At 39.5% G+C, this 15377-nt stretch overlaps 1 protein-coding gene across 1 annotated transcript; it reads left to right on the top strand.

The window, feature by feature from the left end:
* Positions 1-4874: 4874 nt before the first annotated feature.
* On the top strand, positions 4875-6300 carry LOC137818729 (protein LURP-one-related 15). Its single transcript, XM_068622308.1, has 3 exons — positions 4875-5198; positions 5505-5732; positions 5983-6300. Exons 1-3 carry the CDS (start codon positions 4968-4970, stop codon positions 6124-6126), a joined length of 603 nt encoding a protein of 200 aa, XP_068478409.1. The 5' UTR covers positions 4875-4967; the 3' UTR covers positions 6127-6300.
* The last annotated feature ends 9077 nt before the right edge of the window (positions 6301-15377 follow it).

Below are 15377 nucleotides of genomic sequence, written 5' to 3'. Positions count from 1 at the left end.
CTTTTGTTGGATGATAACTGTCCTAAAACACATTCTGAAGCATTAGAACAAGTAGCATCCAAAGGATTGCATAACACTGCAACCTCTAGTTTCCCTGTGCCACAATAATCTCGGTCCATAACTTTAAAGCCTGCAATTCAACAACTCAAAACTTTAGATTTTTCTTTTCTTTTAAAAAATCATTACAAAAAACACACCTGTTAGATATTTAACAAATTGATAAAAGCACATTAAAAATTATTAAAGATGTGAATTCTCATGAAAGAATGAATGAAACTAAGTTAACTTTGGATTACCATAATTTTGGTAATTCTGAATGATATCGAGTATAGGGTTGTAAACATCAATGTAAACAATCCTGCTTTTGGAGGAGTTGTGAAGGGAATCAAGTTCCTTTGAGAGCTTGGAATTGAACAACTTGGCTGCATAATTGTACTTTTTTGAGCACCCTCTTACCAATCCTCCAGCCAGAGTTCTCTGTGATGGCACATCCAATAGGTGGTGCACTCAGCACTCCAATTCTATGGGCTCCAAGATTATACAGTTCCTAATCAAGAAAAAACTCATGATGAACAAGGCATAGTTGACTTCACATGCACCAAAGAAGATTGTATTGTATATTAGAATGATTATGACTTATATTTGATTCTTTTTTTATCTTCCATTCTTTGCATTACTATTGTCCTATAAGGCATGTTGTTGGTATCTTCTAACTGAAAACAACTCTTGTTGCTTTTTACTGTCCTCAAGTGTTTTCCTGTTATAATCTTCTGGCCATCTTATTGATATTGTGTTGCAAAATTTTATATTCTATAACAACTTTCTATATATTTCTTTGTTCGTATCTCCGAGTAATTTCATATACGGTCAAATTTGTTATTGGGTGTATCTGCATAAGATAAACAAGACACTCCAATCTAGACTATTTGCAATCAAATTTTGGTTACCAATCACACCAGAAGTTCCTTTCTACCTTTAGAGTATTAAGCAGGTATCATCTTAATATGGTGTAATACATGCATGGTTTTACACACATTTTATTTTATGTGCTTACATTTTAGATCATTATCTCCAAATTAGCATATTTAATTAGTTATAATAACCAACCACTATTTTAGCATCTTTCAAAAGTGAAAAATTACATCAGCAAGCATCCTAGTTCTTGCTCACATAATAAAGCTTTTAATCTTTCGGTATATATTCTAGATCCTTCTCTATTTTCTTGGTCATATTTTTCACTCTTGTCATTCCAAAGACTATTTTCCATTATATAAACTGCATAATTTGCATCTGTTGATTTGTTCAGAAGTTGTGTACTTCTACTATCCAATCACTATCTACCATGAATACTAATTCATATAAGTTTTTGGACAAAAATATTCATGCTCAAGCCTCAAGTTGGGAGTATTCAAAGATTTACTCTCAATCAACCTTATCATTTTTTAAATTTTGTTAAGATGCACAACTGCTCAGCTTCGGCCATTAAGTTGGAATGAAATCAATGATATAAAGAAAACTAAAATGACGTAATCACAACAAACTTTAACTCTAGGAGTTCACTTTATGACTTTGGCAAACTCTGTCACAATCCAACAGGACTCCAATACCCTGTCATGACAAGGAATGACCTAAGACATGGATGTAACTACTTTTTTTTGAAGGGTGTATAAACCTATGTTGAATTGTTATGAAATAACTCGCAGCCAGTAAGGCAAATAAGACAATGCTTTGGTTTCAAGTTAGAGTTCAATACAAATCTAAAGATGACCTAATAACACCCCATGAGCATATATGTTATAACTACAAATTGGTAACCTTTGCACTAGCAGAGTATGAAATATCTAACATGCTAGGGTATATGCTGCTTCAGGATGTTATTTAAACAAGGGTGTAAGTTGAATGTTATAGAAGAGCATAGGTGTGCATGTATAGCAGGTATGAATACAGAATATTGTAAATGGAAGAAAGTACACCTAAGCATCACAAGGCAAGGTTCACAAACTTATTTAATTCTCTGCAATCAAACTTCCTTATTTTTATTTTTACTTATGTACTATATTTTCACTAACCAAACAAAAACTTAAGGTAGACCTCACTTATCACTTCTTTTATTTATATAGTTATCTTCACAGCTATTGAAAACTAACTACTTTGATTATCTTTCCACTCTTTTTATTCATTCAAAATTATGCAAGAAATTTCAAGGATAAATGAAAATGATGGGAGACAGAGATTTTTTTCATAAACAACAAGTCTAAAATAATTAAGAATCGTTGAGTGAAGTGTGGGTATGGAACAAACAAGTCATTGTAATCTGCAACATTTAGGAAAATAACCTTTACTATATTTTTTTATAAAATATTAAATTAATAAAACCTTTACTACGGTTTATGAAAAAACCGCTGAAACTTACTAGGATGATTTTGAAAAACCTCTGGTATCTTTATGTTTTAGCGGAGGTTACAGTTATTAAATCCCTCTTAAAATTAAACATTTTTGTAGTTTTATTTTCTTGAATTTTTCTCCTCAGGCACTATTTCTTTCTTCGCTATTGTGGCATGAGTGTTTCTTCCTCCACCTCCATCCCTTCTTCAGCCACCTCCATACACTTTTAAAATTCTAAAATTGTCTTTCAGTAAAAAAGATAAAAATAGAAAATTTATTTTACCTTTTGCCGCACAGTGAAAACAAAGGTGCTCGGTCCTTGGTGCTTGTTGTTGCCGTAGTGGTGGTGATAGTGGTCCTTGTGGTGGTAGTGGCAGTGGTAACCGTGGTAGTGGTGCCAACAGTGTTGTTGTGGTGGTGGTCTTCACGGCTCGTCATTCTCAGGTAAGTCTTCAATCGGTGTTTTAAACACTTAATTCGCTAGATCAACGAATTATATAATCCGTAACAATCTATGCACAACAATGAATTTCATGTTCTGCACCACTATAATCCAGAATGTTTTTCCAATCTGTAAGACAATATTAAAGTGGTCCAGATTAGTTAATCCGGAGGTTTATCGGATCCGGAACCAACATACTCACTTTTTCCGATTGTGTAATCCGGTACAAAATGAACTATGGATTACATAATCTGAAAGTTATTTTAGAACTTCAAATATGGCTTATGGATTATGTAATCCGGAATGTAATTTGTTATTATAATTTGACTTACGGATTACACAATCCGGAAGTCACTTTAAAGTTGTCAAATGCATTACGGAATATCTAATCCCGAATGTATCATTTGACTTGACCAAGAGCTACAACCAAGAATCTGGAACTAACATCTTTGAATGTTTCTGTTGGATGAAGAGTGATTTGTAGTTTAGAATGGAAGTGAGTAGTGCTACTTTGAAGGGGAGGGTGAGGGCTGTTGGGAGAAGGTGAACGTTTGTTGATGCTTTGAAGGAAAGGGGGTGAACGTTGTTAGTGCTTTGAAGGAGAGGGGGTGGGTGCCGCCGCTTGTGTTGCTGTTGGGGTGAATGACAAAGTGTTAAAACAATGAAATTGAAAAGGTAAAATTAGGTTTACTTTTAATTTTTTAATATTATTTACTGATGGGTATAATAGTAAAATCAAATTTACTGTGGGGGTGGCTGAAGAAGGAATGGAGGTGCAGGAAGAAGCAATTGTGGCATCCCACTATGGTAATTATGTCGAAGCCCAAGATATAAGAGCCCAAGGATGTTTCTTATTATATGTTTTGTCAATTTCATTTCTAGCTATATCATCTTCCATTATCATTCTTACATCTATCTTACTGCATTAACTTCCATATTTATGTATTTTCAAAATATTTTTTTTACTTTCTCTAATTATTTTCATTTCTTATTAATTGCAGAAATAATATTGTGTTTTATAATGTTGGAATCCCACATCGACTAGAGTCTTTCATAGTATACAAGTGGATACAAATCTCACCTTAGGAGTCGGTTTTATGGGGTTGTGTTAGACTTAAAGTTCACTTTATAATATATAAACAATGTTTATTAAAAAAAATTGTAATTTAATTTTTTTAAATAAATGCCGAACGTTTCACGGATAAGTTACTAGTTATACACGTTTCAAAATGTGACAAATATAATTTAGAATAACCATTTTGCATAAAAGACGCTAGAGAATATGCATTTCAAAATTATATAAGGCGTCCTAGAAATAAATACAGTGATATTTTCACTATGCTAGACATGTAAGATAAAAGAAGAGTAAAATTTCAAACAACAGATAAGTGAGTGAGAAGTGTTCTCAATGTGTAATTTAAAATAATATGTAACATATTTTAGATTATACATTCTAAAACAAAATCAAAATACACTTTCGAAATGACTAATCCAAAATATTACGAAAAAGATTATGAAATGCACATTTCAAAATTATTTGACAAAGTACCCTGATAACGGAAAAATATATTTGAAATATGTAATTCGAATAATATTTTCGTATTCTAGATGGGTTGAAAAAAAGGGAAGTTTGAAAGAGTTGGGTGCAGGAAGAAAAAAGCATGTGAAATGTTTAATCCCATAACCCAAACAGTTAAACTTTAATTTTATATACTTATATATTTAGAAAGTGGAAGACTCTATTGTTTACAAGAACATTAAATATCTTCATAATCTTTAAAAAATAATTCAATGTCTGCGTTCACTCGGTGTTGCCTAATAGAATAAGTCCAACGTATGAAATTCTCCAAATATATTCAAACAAGAGTTTCATCTCTCACTTTCCAAGAAGAGCTACTTCCAAGGGATCCTTCCACTTAATCACTATCCCCTCCATCAAAATTCCTTTTCAAACTTGCTCATTGACCACTTCATATGTCACACAGCATATATATATATATATATATATATATATATATATATATATATATATATATATAAAAGTATCAATCAAAGGATACACATAAACCCCCAAGAAGCCAAAGTGCACTAAACTTTCACTACATCCATCAACTTCTTGATAATCTTCAAAGTTGAAATCATGCAAAACCAACAACAACGACCTTCCGCTATCATCAACCCGAAGTATTGTGCTCCATATAATGTTGACCTAGTAATTGTGAGAAAGGTCTTGGCGTTAGCTGATAGTTTTTCCGTCACCGACGTTAATGGCAAAATGGTCTTCAACCTTAGTGCCTCTCTCATGACCCTCCACGACCACCGTGTCTTGGTTGACGCCGCCGGCGAACCCATTGTCACACTACATCGGAAGGTTTGACCAGATAATCTATATACCCTTTCGTTTGATATCTTCATTTCTTCTTATTGTTATTTTGTTTAGCTTTTAAATGGTAATTTGAGAATATGAATCCACAAACTTGAGTAGTTTCTAGGAGTAATTGGATATATATGTTGTTTTTTTTCTCAAACTACAATAATCAAAACTAAAACATAGATCCACTCTGATTCTGTTTAGAAACTTGTGTTCATGCTATTCCTTGGATAATTTTTTTCAACCGTTGTGTGCACAAATCATGTTCAAATAGTTTTATGAAACAATTCGAATTTGTTTATGCAGATGACGACAACTCATGATCGGTGGCAAGTTTTTCGAGGTGAAAGCACGGAGATGAAGGATTTGATCTTTAGTGTAAAGAGATCGTACTTTTTCCAGCTAAAGACAAAATTGGATGTGTTCTTAGCTAAGAATACTAAAGAAGAAGTTTGTGACTTTAAGGTGAAAGGAAGCTGGTTCGAACGATCTTGTGTTGTTTATGCTGGTGAATCTCTCACCATTGTTGCCCAGGTCAACCTTCTGCTCTTTTCCTATATATTTCAAATATAAAATCTTAATGTTCGAGGTACTAATCATGTTAATCACATAATCTAAGTGTTGTAGTTGCACCATAATAGTTTCTTGGTATATGCTAAGTTATTTTTAGATAAGTATGAGGTAAAATATCTAGAAAATCTAGCTGAACAAGCTCAAAGTTGAGCTATTAAAATTACGTCTCAAATTCTAATTTTGCGCTTGCGGAATGTTAATGTGATTGCAGATGAATAAGAGACACACTGCTGAAAGCATGGCGTTTGGGAAAGATAGTTTCATGGTTACAGTGTATCCAAACATTGACTATGCATTCATAGTGGCACTGATTCTGATTCTTGACGAAATTAATCAAGACAAGAGACAATCTTAGAATTAATTATTAATATTCGGCATTTTGGGTTCTCTAGTTTTCATCAAAATGTTCATTCAAGACAAAAATTGTGCCATAGGAGTAATGAACAGTGTCAATTCCTTGCCGTCCTGTATGTGCTTTTCATATTTTTATTTGATTATTTTCTGCTGGAGAAACCATAAAATTCACAAAACAGAAAGTGTATTTTATAATTATTATTCAAAAAAATTTAACTAAAAAAATATTTACTCAAAAGTTAAGTCATCCTTATAGCAACCCAAAAAAATTGTCATTGGTCGAACTGAGGCTTCAAGGTGTCGGGAGGGTTGTCGGTTAAGGCTGCGTCCTTGACCGCATCAAGTCTTTATGGTGTCGGCAGATTATGCCGACTAAGGCTACGTCCTTAACTGAATCAAGTCTTTAGGTATCGGTAGGGTATGTCGGTTAAGGCTATGTCCTTGACCAAACCAAGTCTTTAGGGTCTCGGCAGGGTATGCCGATTAAGGTTACGTCCTTGATCGAACCAAGTCTTTAGGGCCTCGGCAGGGTATGCCGATTAAGACTACGTCCTTGACCAAACCAAGTTTCTAGGGTCTCGGTAGGGTATGCCGGTTAAGGTTACATCCTTGACCGAACCAAGTGTTGAGTAGTGCAAGAATTTAACTTGCTAAAACAGATAATTTGAAGAGAATCGCCTCGTCAAAACCTATTCGATCGAAAACCTTCCTTAGGAAAAAAATGACCGATTGAGGAAAGAGTGCGTGAAATTTATTGCTTGTTTAACTGTAATAAAACTTGAGGTGCATGGTGTACCGAACAGAGTGCTCAGTGCTCGGTGCACGAGTGTGGGTAGGACAGCTCAATAGTGGGGCCTATGGTGTGGGTAATGAGTTTTGACCTAGTTTTATTAGTAAGCCCATTAGAGAATAATTAAGATAATATTTTTATTATATGCTAATATAAGGTTGTTAGTAGAATATATTTTAACCTAAGTTTGCGTTTTAGGGCACATAGTTGTCAAGTTACATGCATATTGAAAAGATAACGTTGCATCGTGACTAAGGTGCCCATGTAAACAGAGTATTTTCTTGTTGTTAACGCCTGAGGTGGTGCCCTGTTGGCAGGTGGTTTTTCTATTGTTATTTTATGCTTTCATTAGAGATAAGATTATTTTCTATTGTAGCACCGTGAGTGAAGGTGCCCATAAACAAAATGTTTTTCTGTTACGTATGCTTTTGAATGAGATTAGATTCTCGTGGATGAAAGTTGTTAAATGAGTAAGCTATAAAAGGGACTTGAGACCTCAAGTAAAGGTACGTTGTTTCTGAGACTGAAACTGAATACTTATTTGTTTTTAGTAAGCTCTCAATGACTTGATCGTCGGAGTGTGATCAACAGGTAGAACTCCCTCTGTTTCAACGGATTCATGTTCCAGTGCAACAAGGAGACGTAAAACAGATTCCAGAGGAGACAGATCAGAGGTGGAGCTTCTCACCAGAGTCAATCGGCGGAAAAGTCAACTAGCGAGAACACATGGCATTCCATGTCCTCGGTACAATTTTTCTTGACAATCACTCTACGTGGTACGCCCCCCCCCCCTAGTTACAACCTCTCGGACCCGGAAGGGGCCTTCCCATTTATATGAGAACTTGCCATGATTCTTCATTGCTTCGCTTATCATTCTTCATACAAGATCTCCCTTCTGAAAGCTCCTCGGTTGGACCTTTGTGTTGTACTGTCTTGTTGCCCAAACCTTGCACGCGACCTCGCAAATTTTTCTCTTGTTGCGAAGCTCATTTAGAAGATCTAGGCCAACCGAGAAACTCTCCTGATTTAGAGTCAGGTCGAATAGTTGCCTTCAGATGGTAGGCTCGCCTACCTCGACTGGGATCATAGCTTCGGTCCCGTACGCAAGGTTGTAGGGGGTTTCCTGTGTAGATGTTTGGGTTGCAACGATATACCCACAGGACTTCCATTAACTCCTCGGTCCATCGACCCTTCGCTTTGCTAAGTCGCTTCTTCAACTCGTTCAGAATGACCTTGTTTGTAGCCTCAACCTGCCTGTTGGGATGGGGATGCTCGACCGAGCTGGTTATTGAATTGATACCGAGATCCTCGTAGAAAGACTGGAGTCCTCGGTCGATGAATTGTCGGTCATTATCAATTATTATAGTGTGCGATACTCCGCACCAATACACAATACTTCGCCATACAAAGTTTTGAATGTTCTTAGCCGAGATGAATGCAAGTGGTTCGGCCTCAATCCATTTGGTGATGTAGTTCACTCTGATTTCCTTGGGGCGAAGGGACCAATGATGTCCATTCCCCAGATGGCGAACGACCATGGGGATCTCATACTATGCATCGCTTCACGCTTGAGGTGGTGTAGGGGACCAAAGGGGACCAAACTCCTAACACTTGGCGCATTTCTTCACAAATTCAGTGCAGTCACCTGGACGGTCGGCCTATAGTAACCAACCCTGAGGACTTTGGCAGCCATAGTTCGTGCTCCCGACTGGTTGCCGTAGACTCCTTTGTGGATCTCCTTGAGGACGTACTCTACCAGCTCTTTAGTGATGCACTTTAACAATGGCCTTCAGTAAAGATGCAAGAAAGTAAAGTGTCAATCAACTCTAAACAAGATAAGCTAAAAAACCAAAGCTCTGAATACCACATGATGTGAGTTGATTTTTAGATGTTTTCATTTAAGGTGACACTTTACTTTAAGATTGAGATTTTAGGAGTTAAAGGTGATGACCTTAGGAAAATTCTCACTGGATACTAACTTAACCAAGTGGTTAAGTAGGTGTGAATGTGCATTTCACAAAGGTAGAGATAAAAGACATTGTATGGTGAGAATGTATGCAAATTGCGGAAATAAAGAAGAAAGCTAGGAAACATCAATGGAAAGGAAACATGAAGGAAATGGAAGAAGAAACTTATGGAGATGGTGGTGGGTGGTCACGCCCCTTGGTAGGTGGAAACCACCAAGATAAGTGTTAGGCCGCCACTTGAGAGTTCCATTCTCTTTAAGATAAAACCAAAAGGAAGAGGAGACAATACTCTCTCAAGTTCTCACAATATTTGGGCATAGTAACTTTTCTATTCAATTTCAACATGTAAAATACAGTGGGTAGACCACCTATTTATAGGTGAAGGAGCCTTGGTAAACAAGAAAGAGGGGTAGGATGGGAAAAGGGAAAAATGGGCAACCTTAGGGTTTGACTAAGTCAAACTCGCATCCTAGGCTTGTCCTTTTAAAAACTAGGTCAAATTGCCTTCCTAAAAGGCTAGGAACAAGCTAAAATGATACCTACACCCCCTATTATGCTAAAGGCACCTTATTCTAGCCTATCTTTTCTATTTGGGACCCTAAAGTGAGCCCAAATTAATTACAACATATTCTATTCTATTCAAATTAACAATAATGAAACCTATTGATGCTCAGCACCCAAATCCTGTGCTCTGCTCCTCGTGATCCTCTGGGGCAAACTAGGTGCTAAGGTAGTGATTGGAGAATCTTGGTCTGGCCCTATGTCTTGAGGCATGCTCCTAGTCTTCCTCCTCAGAGGTTGGGCCTGGTCCATAGGCGCACTCCCTCCTAGGTCCTCATACGAAGATAAGAAATCTTTCAACTGCTGGAAAATTTCTAAACACTTTTCGTTCCAGCTTAACATAGCTGCCTTGCGGAGCAGCTGTACCGTTAGCCTCGTCTTCTCGGCCAACCGAGGGACGAACCTAGAGAGGGCGGTAAGATGCCCTATGAGTTGCTGAACCTCCTTTATGTTTTGAGGGCTCCACATCTCGGTAATCGTCTGACATTTTTCTAAATTGGCCTTTATCTCCCAATGGGTCAACATAAAGCCTAAGAACTTACCACCTTCAACACCAAATGTACACTTCTTCGGGTTTAGCCTCATGTTTTTCTACCTCAGCGCTTCAAATACCTTCTCGAGGTCCTTGATGTGCTGCTCGCATGAGTCAGACTTAACCACTATGTCATCGACATACACTCCAAACACCAACCGATAAGTCCCTTAAAGATCTTATCCATGAGTCGCTTCAGGTCGAACGACATCACCTTGTAGTAGTAGTTGGCGTCGTCTGTCATGAATGTGGACTTCTCCTTGTCCCAAGGGTGCATGCTTATCTAGTTCTATCCAAAGTAAACGTCCAAGAAGCTTAGGATTTTATGATCGGCTGCTCCATCCACCAGCCGATTGATGTTAGGAAGCGGGATGAATCCTTCGGGCAAGCCCTTTTGAGATTTGTGTAGTCGACGCACATTCTCCATTTGCCGTTAGGCTTGGTGACCATGACTACGTTGGTCAACCATGTGGTATACCGGGCCTCTCGGATGAACCCGGTCGACAGGAGCTTGTCGGTTTCTTCCCTTGCTGCCAACCTCTTTTCTTCACCATGGTTCCTCTTCTTTTGTGCGACCGGGTGCGCTTCTTTGTACACCGAGATCTTGTGGGTGATGATATCCGGACTTACCCCCGACATATTAGATGTTGTCCAGGCAAAGAGATCAACATTTTTCTTCAGTGCCTGGTGCACCAGCTCGGCCTTGGTGGCTGCGATGGTCATGTGGACACAGGGGAACTCGACGTAGTTCTTCCCTGTCTTTCAACCAATCGTCGGTCTTTCGGGGATCCAAATCCACCAAAGCGACCGTGTGCTCCCTCGGTGCTGGTTGAGCTTCTCTCCCAGGAGACTTTCGTCTCCAAGAGGATTTTTGCTTAGGGGACCGATCGTACCACATTGGTTCCACCCTAAGGCTTTCGGCAAACACTCTCGTGCAAGCTTTTAATCCACATGCACTGTGAGAATATCTTCTGACAATGATGGGAACTTCATTGCCAGGTGGGGTGTTGAGACCATCACCCTCATCCGGTTGATAGACGGTCGTCCCAAGAGGATGTTGTATGAGGTGTTGGCGTTAATCACCAGGTACCGGATCTTTATCGTTTTGCTGGACTTCCATTCGCCGAATGTGATATAAATCTCGATGTAGCCTTTAGTACTGACCCTCTCAACTGAGAAGCCGAAAACATGGTCATCATGCGACATCATCTCTGCCTCGAGTATCCTCATCGCTTTAAAAGTTTTCCAGTAGAGGATATCTACGTAACTTCCCTGATCCACCAACGTTTTCATAATGGTGAACTTATCGATGTCGACCGATATTACCATGGGGTCATCCTTTGAAGGATAAACACCCTTGAAGTCGTCGTCTGTGAAGGTGGTGGGTGGCATCCTCGGTCGGAATGACATCGGGTTCACCTGGTGCACCGTTCTAAGGTGCTTCTTTCAGACGGTATTGGACCTTCCTCCACCGATAAACCCTCCGGCTATCGTATTGATGACCTCTCAGTCACCTCTTCTCTCATTCTCCCTCGGGGGATCTTCTCTTCTCAGAGGGTCCTCCCTCCTCGACCGACGTTCAGGTCGGCGATTGTCCCGATGTTGCCTTGGAGGGGGGTAATTCCTCCGTTTCGTTGGCTCGTCTCTTCGGAGGGACCGTTTTTCACTTCGACTTCCTTGAACAAACCGCCGTAGGTGTCCATCCTGGATAAGTTCTTCTATGTTATCCTCGAGGGCCTGACATTCTTCGGTGAGTGTCCGCTATTTTTGTGATACCAACATCTGCGAGTGTGATCAACATTTTCTGTGCTTGATGCCTTTCTGGGTGGAGGGATCAACTCGACACTGAGAGACTCATTAAGAATTCTTCCCCTTTCGATCCTCAAGAGGGTATATCTTGCGAACTGGCTACTCCGGTTATGTTTGCGCCTGTCTCCCCGAACGGCTGATCGACCTTGGCACTCCTTCTCCTCCTTTCCTTTCTCCCCACTTGCCTCCACTCGAGCCTGGTTGCGAAGCTCTCTCAGCTCCTCCAACTGCATGAACTTGGCGACTCTTCTGTTGAGCTCGTCCAAGCTAGCGGTCGGCTCTGCATGCAGAGGTTGTCCTCAAACGGTCCTGGTCGTAAGGTCGTCAGCATGTGGTGCATGGCCACATCCGGGCTAAGGTTTCAGATACTCATTGCGACCTCCCTAAACCTGTCGATGAATGTCCTCAAGGACTCTCCCTTCTCCTAGCGAATGCCAACCCTGACGATGGAGGTCAGGTGGTACGGTTGGCTTGTGGTAAAATGCGTCTCAAACTAGGACATTAGCGTCGCAAAGCTGTCTACGGAGTTGGGAGGGAGCTTTGTGAACCAACTCAGGGCTCCTCCCTTCAATGATATAGGAAACACTAGGCACAAAACCGTGTCGTCCTTGGTATAAAAGCTCATGTGCATAATGTACGCATCCATGTGCTCGTCTGGGTTGGTCGTGTCATCATAGCAATCCATGTTAAAGCCTTTCCACTTATTCGACAGTGGTACTCCGACTATAGAGTCGGTAAAGGGATGTCAGTGCACCGAATTTGAGGTCCAAATCGTGCGGACTGACTTGTTTGGATGGGACTCACCATCCATCTCTTGAGTGAGGACCTTGTCCTTGGTCTCCTTGGCTGTTTTTGGGTCGGGAAGGGAGGTGAACGACCTACCGACGAGGTTGGTTAGTACAACAGACGATCCTTCCTCTAAGAACTTCTGTTGCATCTCCTTGTTCTTTCTCCTAAGAGCTAGTGACAGTGCATGAAGGTGACCTTGTGCTTTAATTGCAGGAAGTTGGGGATAGACTTGGTAATTCACTAGTACAAAATTCTTCAAAAACGACACCCTTCAAAGACGGTTTGGAGACAACCATCGTAAAAAACGAAGCGGTGGCAATCCCATAACTTTTTTTTGCACTTTTAACGACGGTTCGTGCCAGAACCGTCGTTAAAAGTGGGCGTTGAACATATAAGACGGTTCACGCCATGAATCGTCGTTAAAATGAAGCTTTCCATGACGGTTCTTAGAGAACCGTCGTTAAAAACCATTGCCAGTAACAGTTAGCGCTTAATTTCCTACCTCTTTCTCACACTCCCATCTTCACTCTTACACTTTGCCTTCTTTCTCACACGCACAACTCCATTGCCAACACCCCTCGCAACCGCACCCTCCCGACCTCCGACCCTGCGCGACCCCTGCAGCGCCCTTGCGACTGCCGACCTAACCGCCGACCCTGCTGACCCCGCGCGACCGCCGACCGAGACACCCGCTTGCGACCCCGTCGCGACCGCGCGACCTCCAACCGTCAGCCGACCGCCGTCCAGCGCCTGTTGTCCAGGGACCCGTCCCTTCCGAGACGCGCCTTCGTGCCTTTGAGCTGCGTGATCGTTCCGCGACCACCGCCCCTTTTGTTTTGAGTTAGATATTGATTCTATATATTGAACGAACTGATTCTGAGTCCGAAGGTGTCCGACCTTCGGTAGTTTTGATTTAACTTTCAATGATTATATATTGTTTTGAGATATTGAACGCGCACTGGTTCTAAGTCCGGAGGTATCCAACCTTCGGCAATTTTGATTTATTTTTTAATAGTTATATATTGTTTTGACATATTGAACGCACTGGTTCTAAGTCCGGAGGTGTCTGACCTTCGACAATTTTGATTTATTTTTTTATGATTACATATTGAACGCATTGGTTCTAAGTCCACACTAGTTCTTAGTTTAATAGTTCTATGGATCGAAGTTGGATTAATACACCACGAATAAGTGATACTTACGAAAAAGGGGTGGAAGAATTCATACAATTCGCAGAACATAATGTTGTTAGTTGTAAAAATGGAGTAAGGATAAGGTGTCCTTGTGTTAATTATTTAAATGGAAGGATATTGAGTGTTTCCGAAATTAGAGAACATCTTTTATGTGATGGATTTTTGAAAAGTTATACAACATGGACGTGGCATGGTGAATTGTTAGACTTGCCAAGTGTGCGCGGATCTTCGGAGGAAGTTCATTTCTCAATGGATGATAGATTAGAAGACATGATTCGTGATGTGGGAGCAGAATCTTTTGCTAATGCAGTTTTAAAAAATATGTCTAATGATGCAAAGACTCCTTTGTATCCTGGTTCAACTAACTTCACACGATTATCAGCAGTGTTAAGGTTGATGAATTTGAAGGCAATGAATGGATGACCGACAAAAGTTTTACAGAATTGCTTCAATTGCTTAAGGACATGCTTCCAAAAGGAAATACCTTGCCCAATCGAAATTATGAGGCAAAAACAATACTTTGTCCAATGGGTATGGAGTATAGAAAAATACATTCATGTCCTAACGATTGTATTTTATACAGAAATGAGTATGAAGATTTAAGAAGATGTCCCAGGTGTGGTTTGTCACGTTATAAGGTTAAAGTTGGTCAGAATGATGAAATTGATGAATTCACAAAGGAAGGTCCTCCTGCTAAGGTTGTTTGGTATCTTCCAATAATTCCAAGGCTTAAGCGTTTGTTTGCAAATGCAGATGACACTAAAAACCTTAGGTGGCATGCAGATAATAGAAAATGTGATGGACTACTTCGTCATCTTGCTGATTCTTTGAAATGGAAGAATATTGATAAAGAATTTCCTGAATTTGGAAAAGAATCAAGAAACTTAAGACTTGGATTGGCAACTGATGGAATGAATCCCTTTGGAAATTTAAGTAGTAATCATAGTTCATGGCCAGTTTTATTAGTGATTTACAACTTACCTCCTGCTTTGTGTATGAGCGCAAATACATGATGTTATCTATGATGATCTCTGGTCCAAAACAACCTAGAAATGACATAGATGTTTATCTTAATCCGCTGATTGAAGATTTGAAGTTATTGTGGAATGAAGGGGTTGATGTGTTTGACGCGTTTAAGAATGAATCTTTCCGATTGCATGCAATGTTGTTTTGTACTAACAATGACTTCCCTGCATATGGGAACTTGTCAGGTTATAGTGTGAAAGGACATAGAGCATGTTCAATATGTCAAGACAAGACATCTTATGAGCAGTTGAAACACGTAAGAAAAATCGTGTATCTTGGGCATCGTAGATTTCTAAAGAAAATATCATCCGTATCGTAGATTGAAAAAAGCTTTTAACGGATACCAAGAACATTTAAGTGGTGTTGAAATTTATGAAAAAATAAAAAATGTTAATGTGACTTTTGGAAAAATGAAGAAGAAGCAAACTGTGAGTGAAATATGGAAGAAGAGATCAATCTTTTTTTATCTTCCGTATTGGTGTAAGTTAGATGTCAGACACTCTCTAGACGTAATGCACGTAGAAAAGAATGTGTGTGACAGTCTAATAGGAACACTTCTGAACATTTAAGGCAAAACAAAGGATG

Source organism: Phaseolus vulgaris, chromosome 10 (assembly GCF_051622355.1).
Source record: "Phaseolus vulgaris cultivar YP4 chromosome 10, ASM5162235v1, whole genome shotgun sequence".
NCBI lineage: Eukaryota > Viridiplantae > Streptophyta > Magnoliopsida > Fabales > Fabaceae > Phaseolus > Phaseolus vulgaris.
Note: the sequence above shows the minus strand (reverse complement) of the source record. Positions and strands in the feature narration are given on the sequence as shown.

Excerpts from the sequence above, each read along its gene's own strand:
- LOC137818729 (XM_068622308.1), top strand. The coding sequence starts at position 4,968 with ATGCAAAACCAACAACAACGACCTTCCGCTATCATCAACCCGAAGTAT. Across the intron at positions 5,199-5,504 it reads TTGTCACACTACATCGGAAG|ATGACGACAACTCATGATCG; the intron begins GTTTGACCAGAT and ends TTGTTTATGCAG. Across the intron at positions 5,733-5,982 it reads CTCTCACCATTGTTGCCCAG|ATGAATAAGAGACACACTGC; the intron begins GTCAACCTTCTG and ends ATGTGATTGCAG.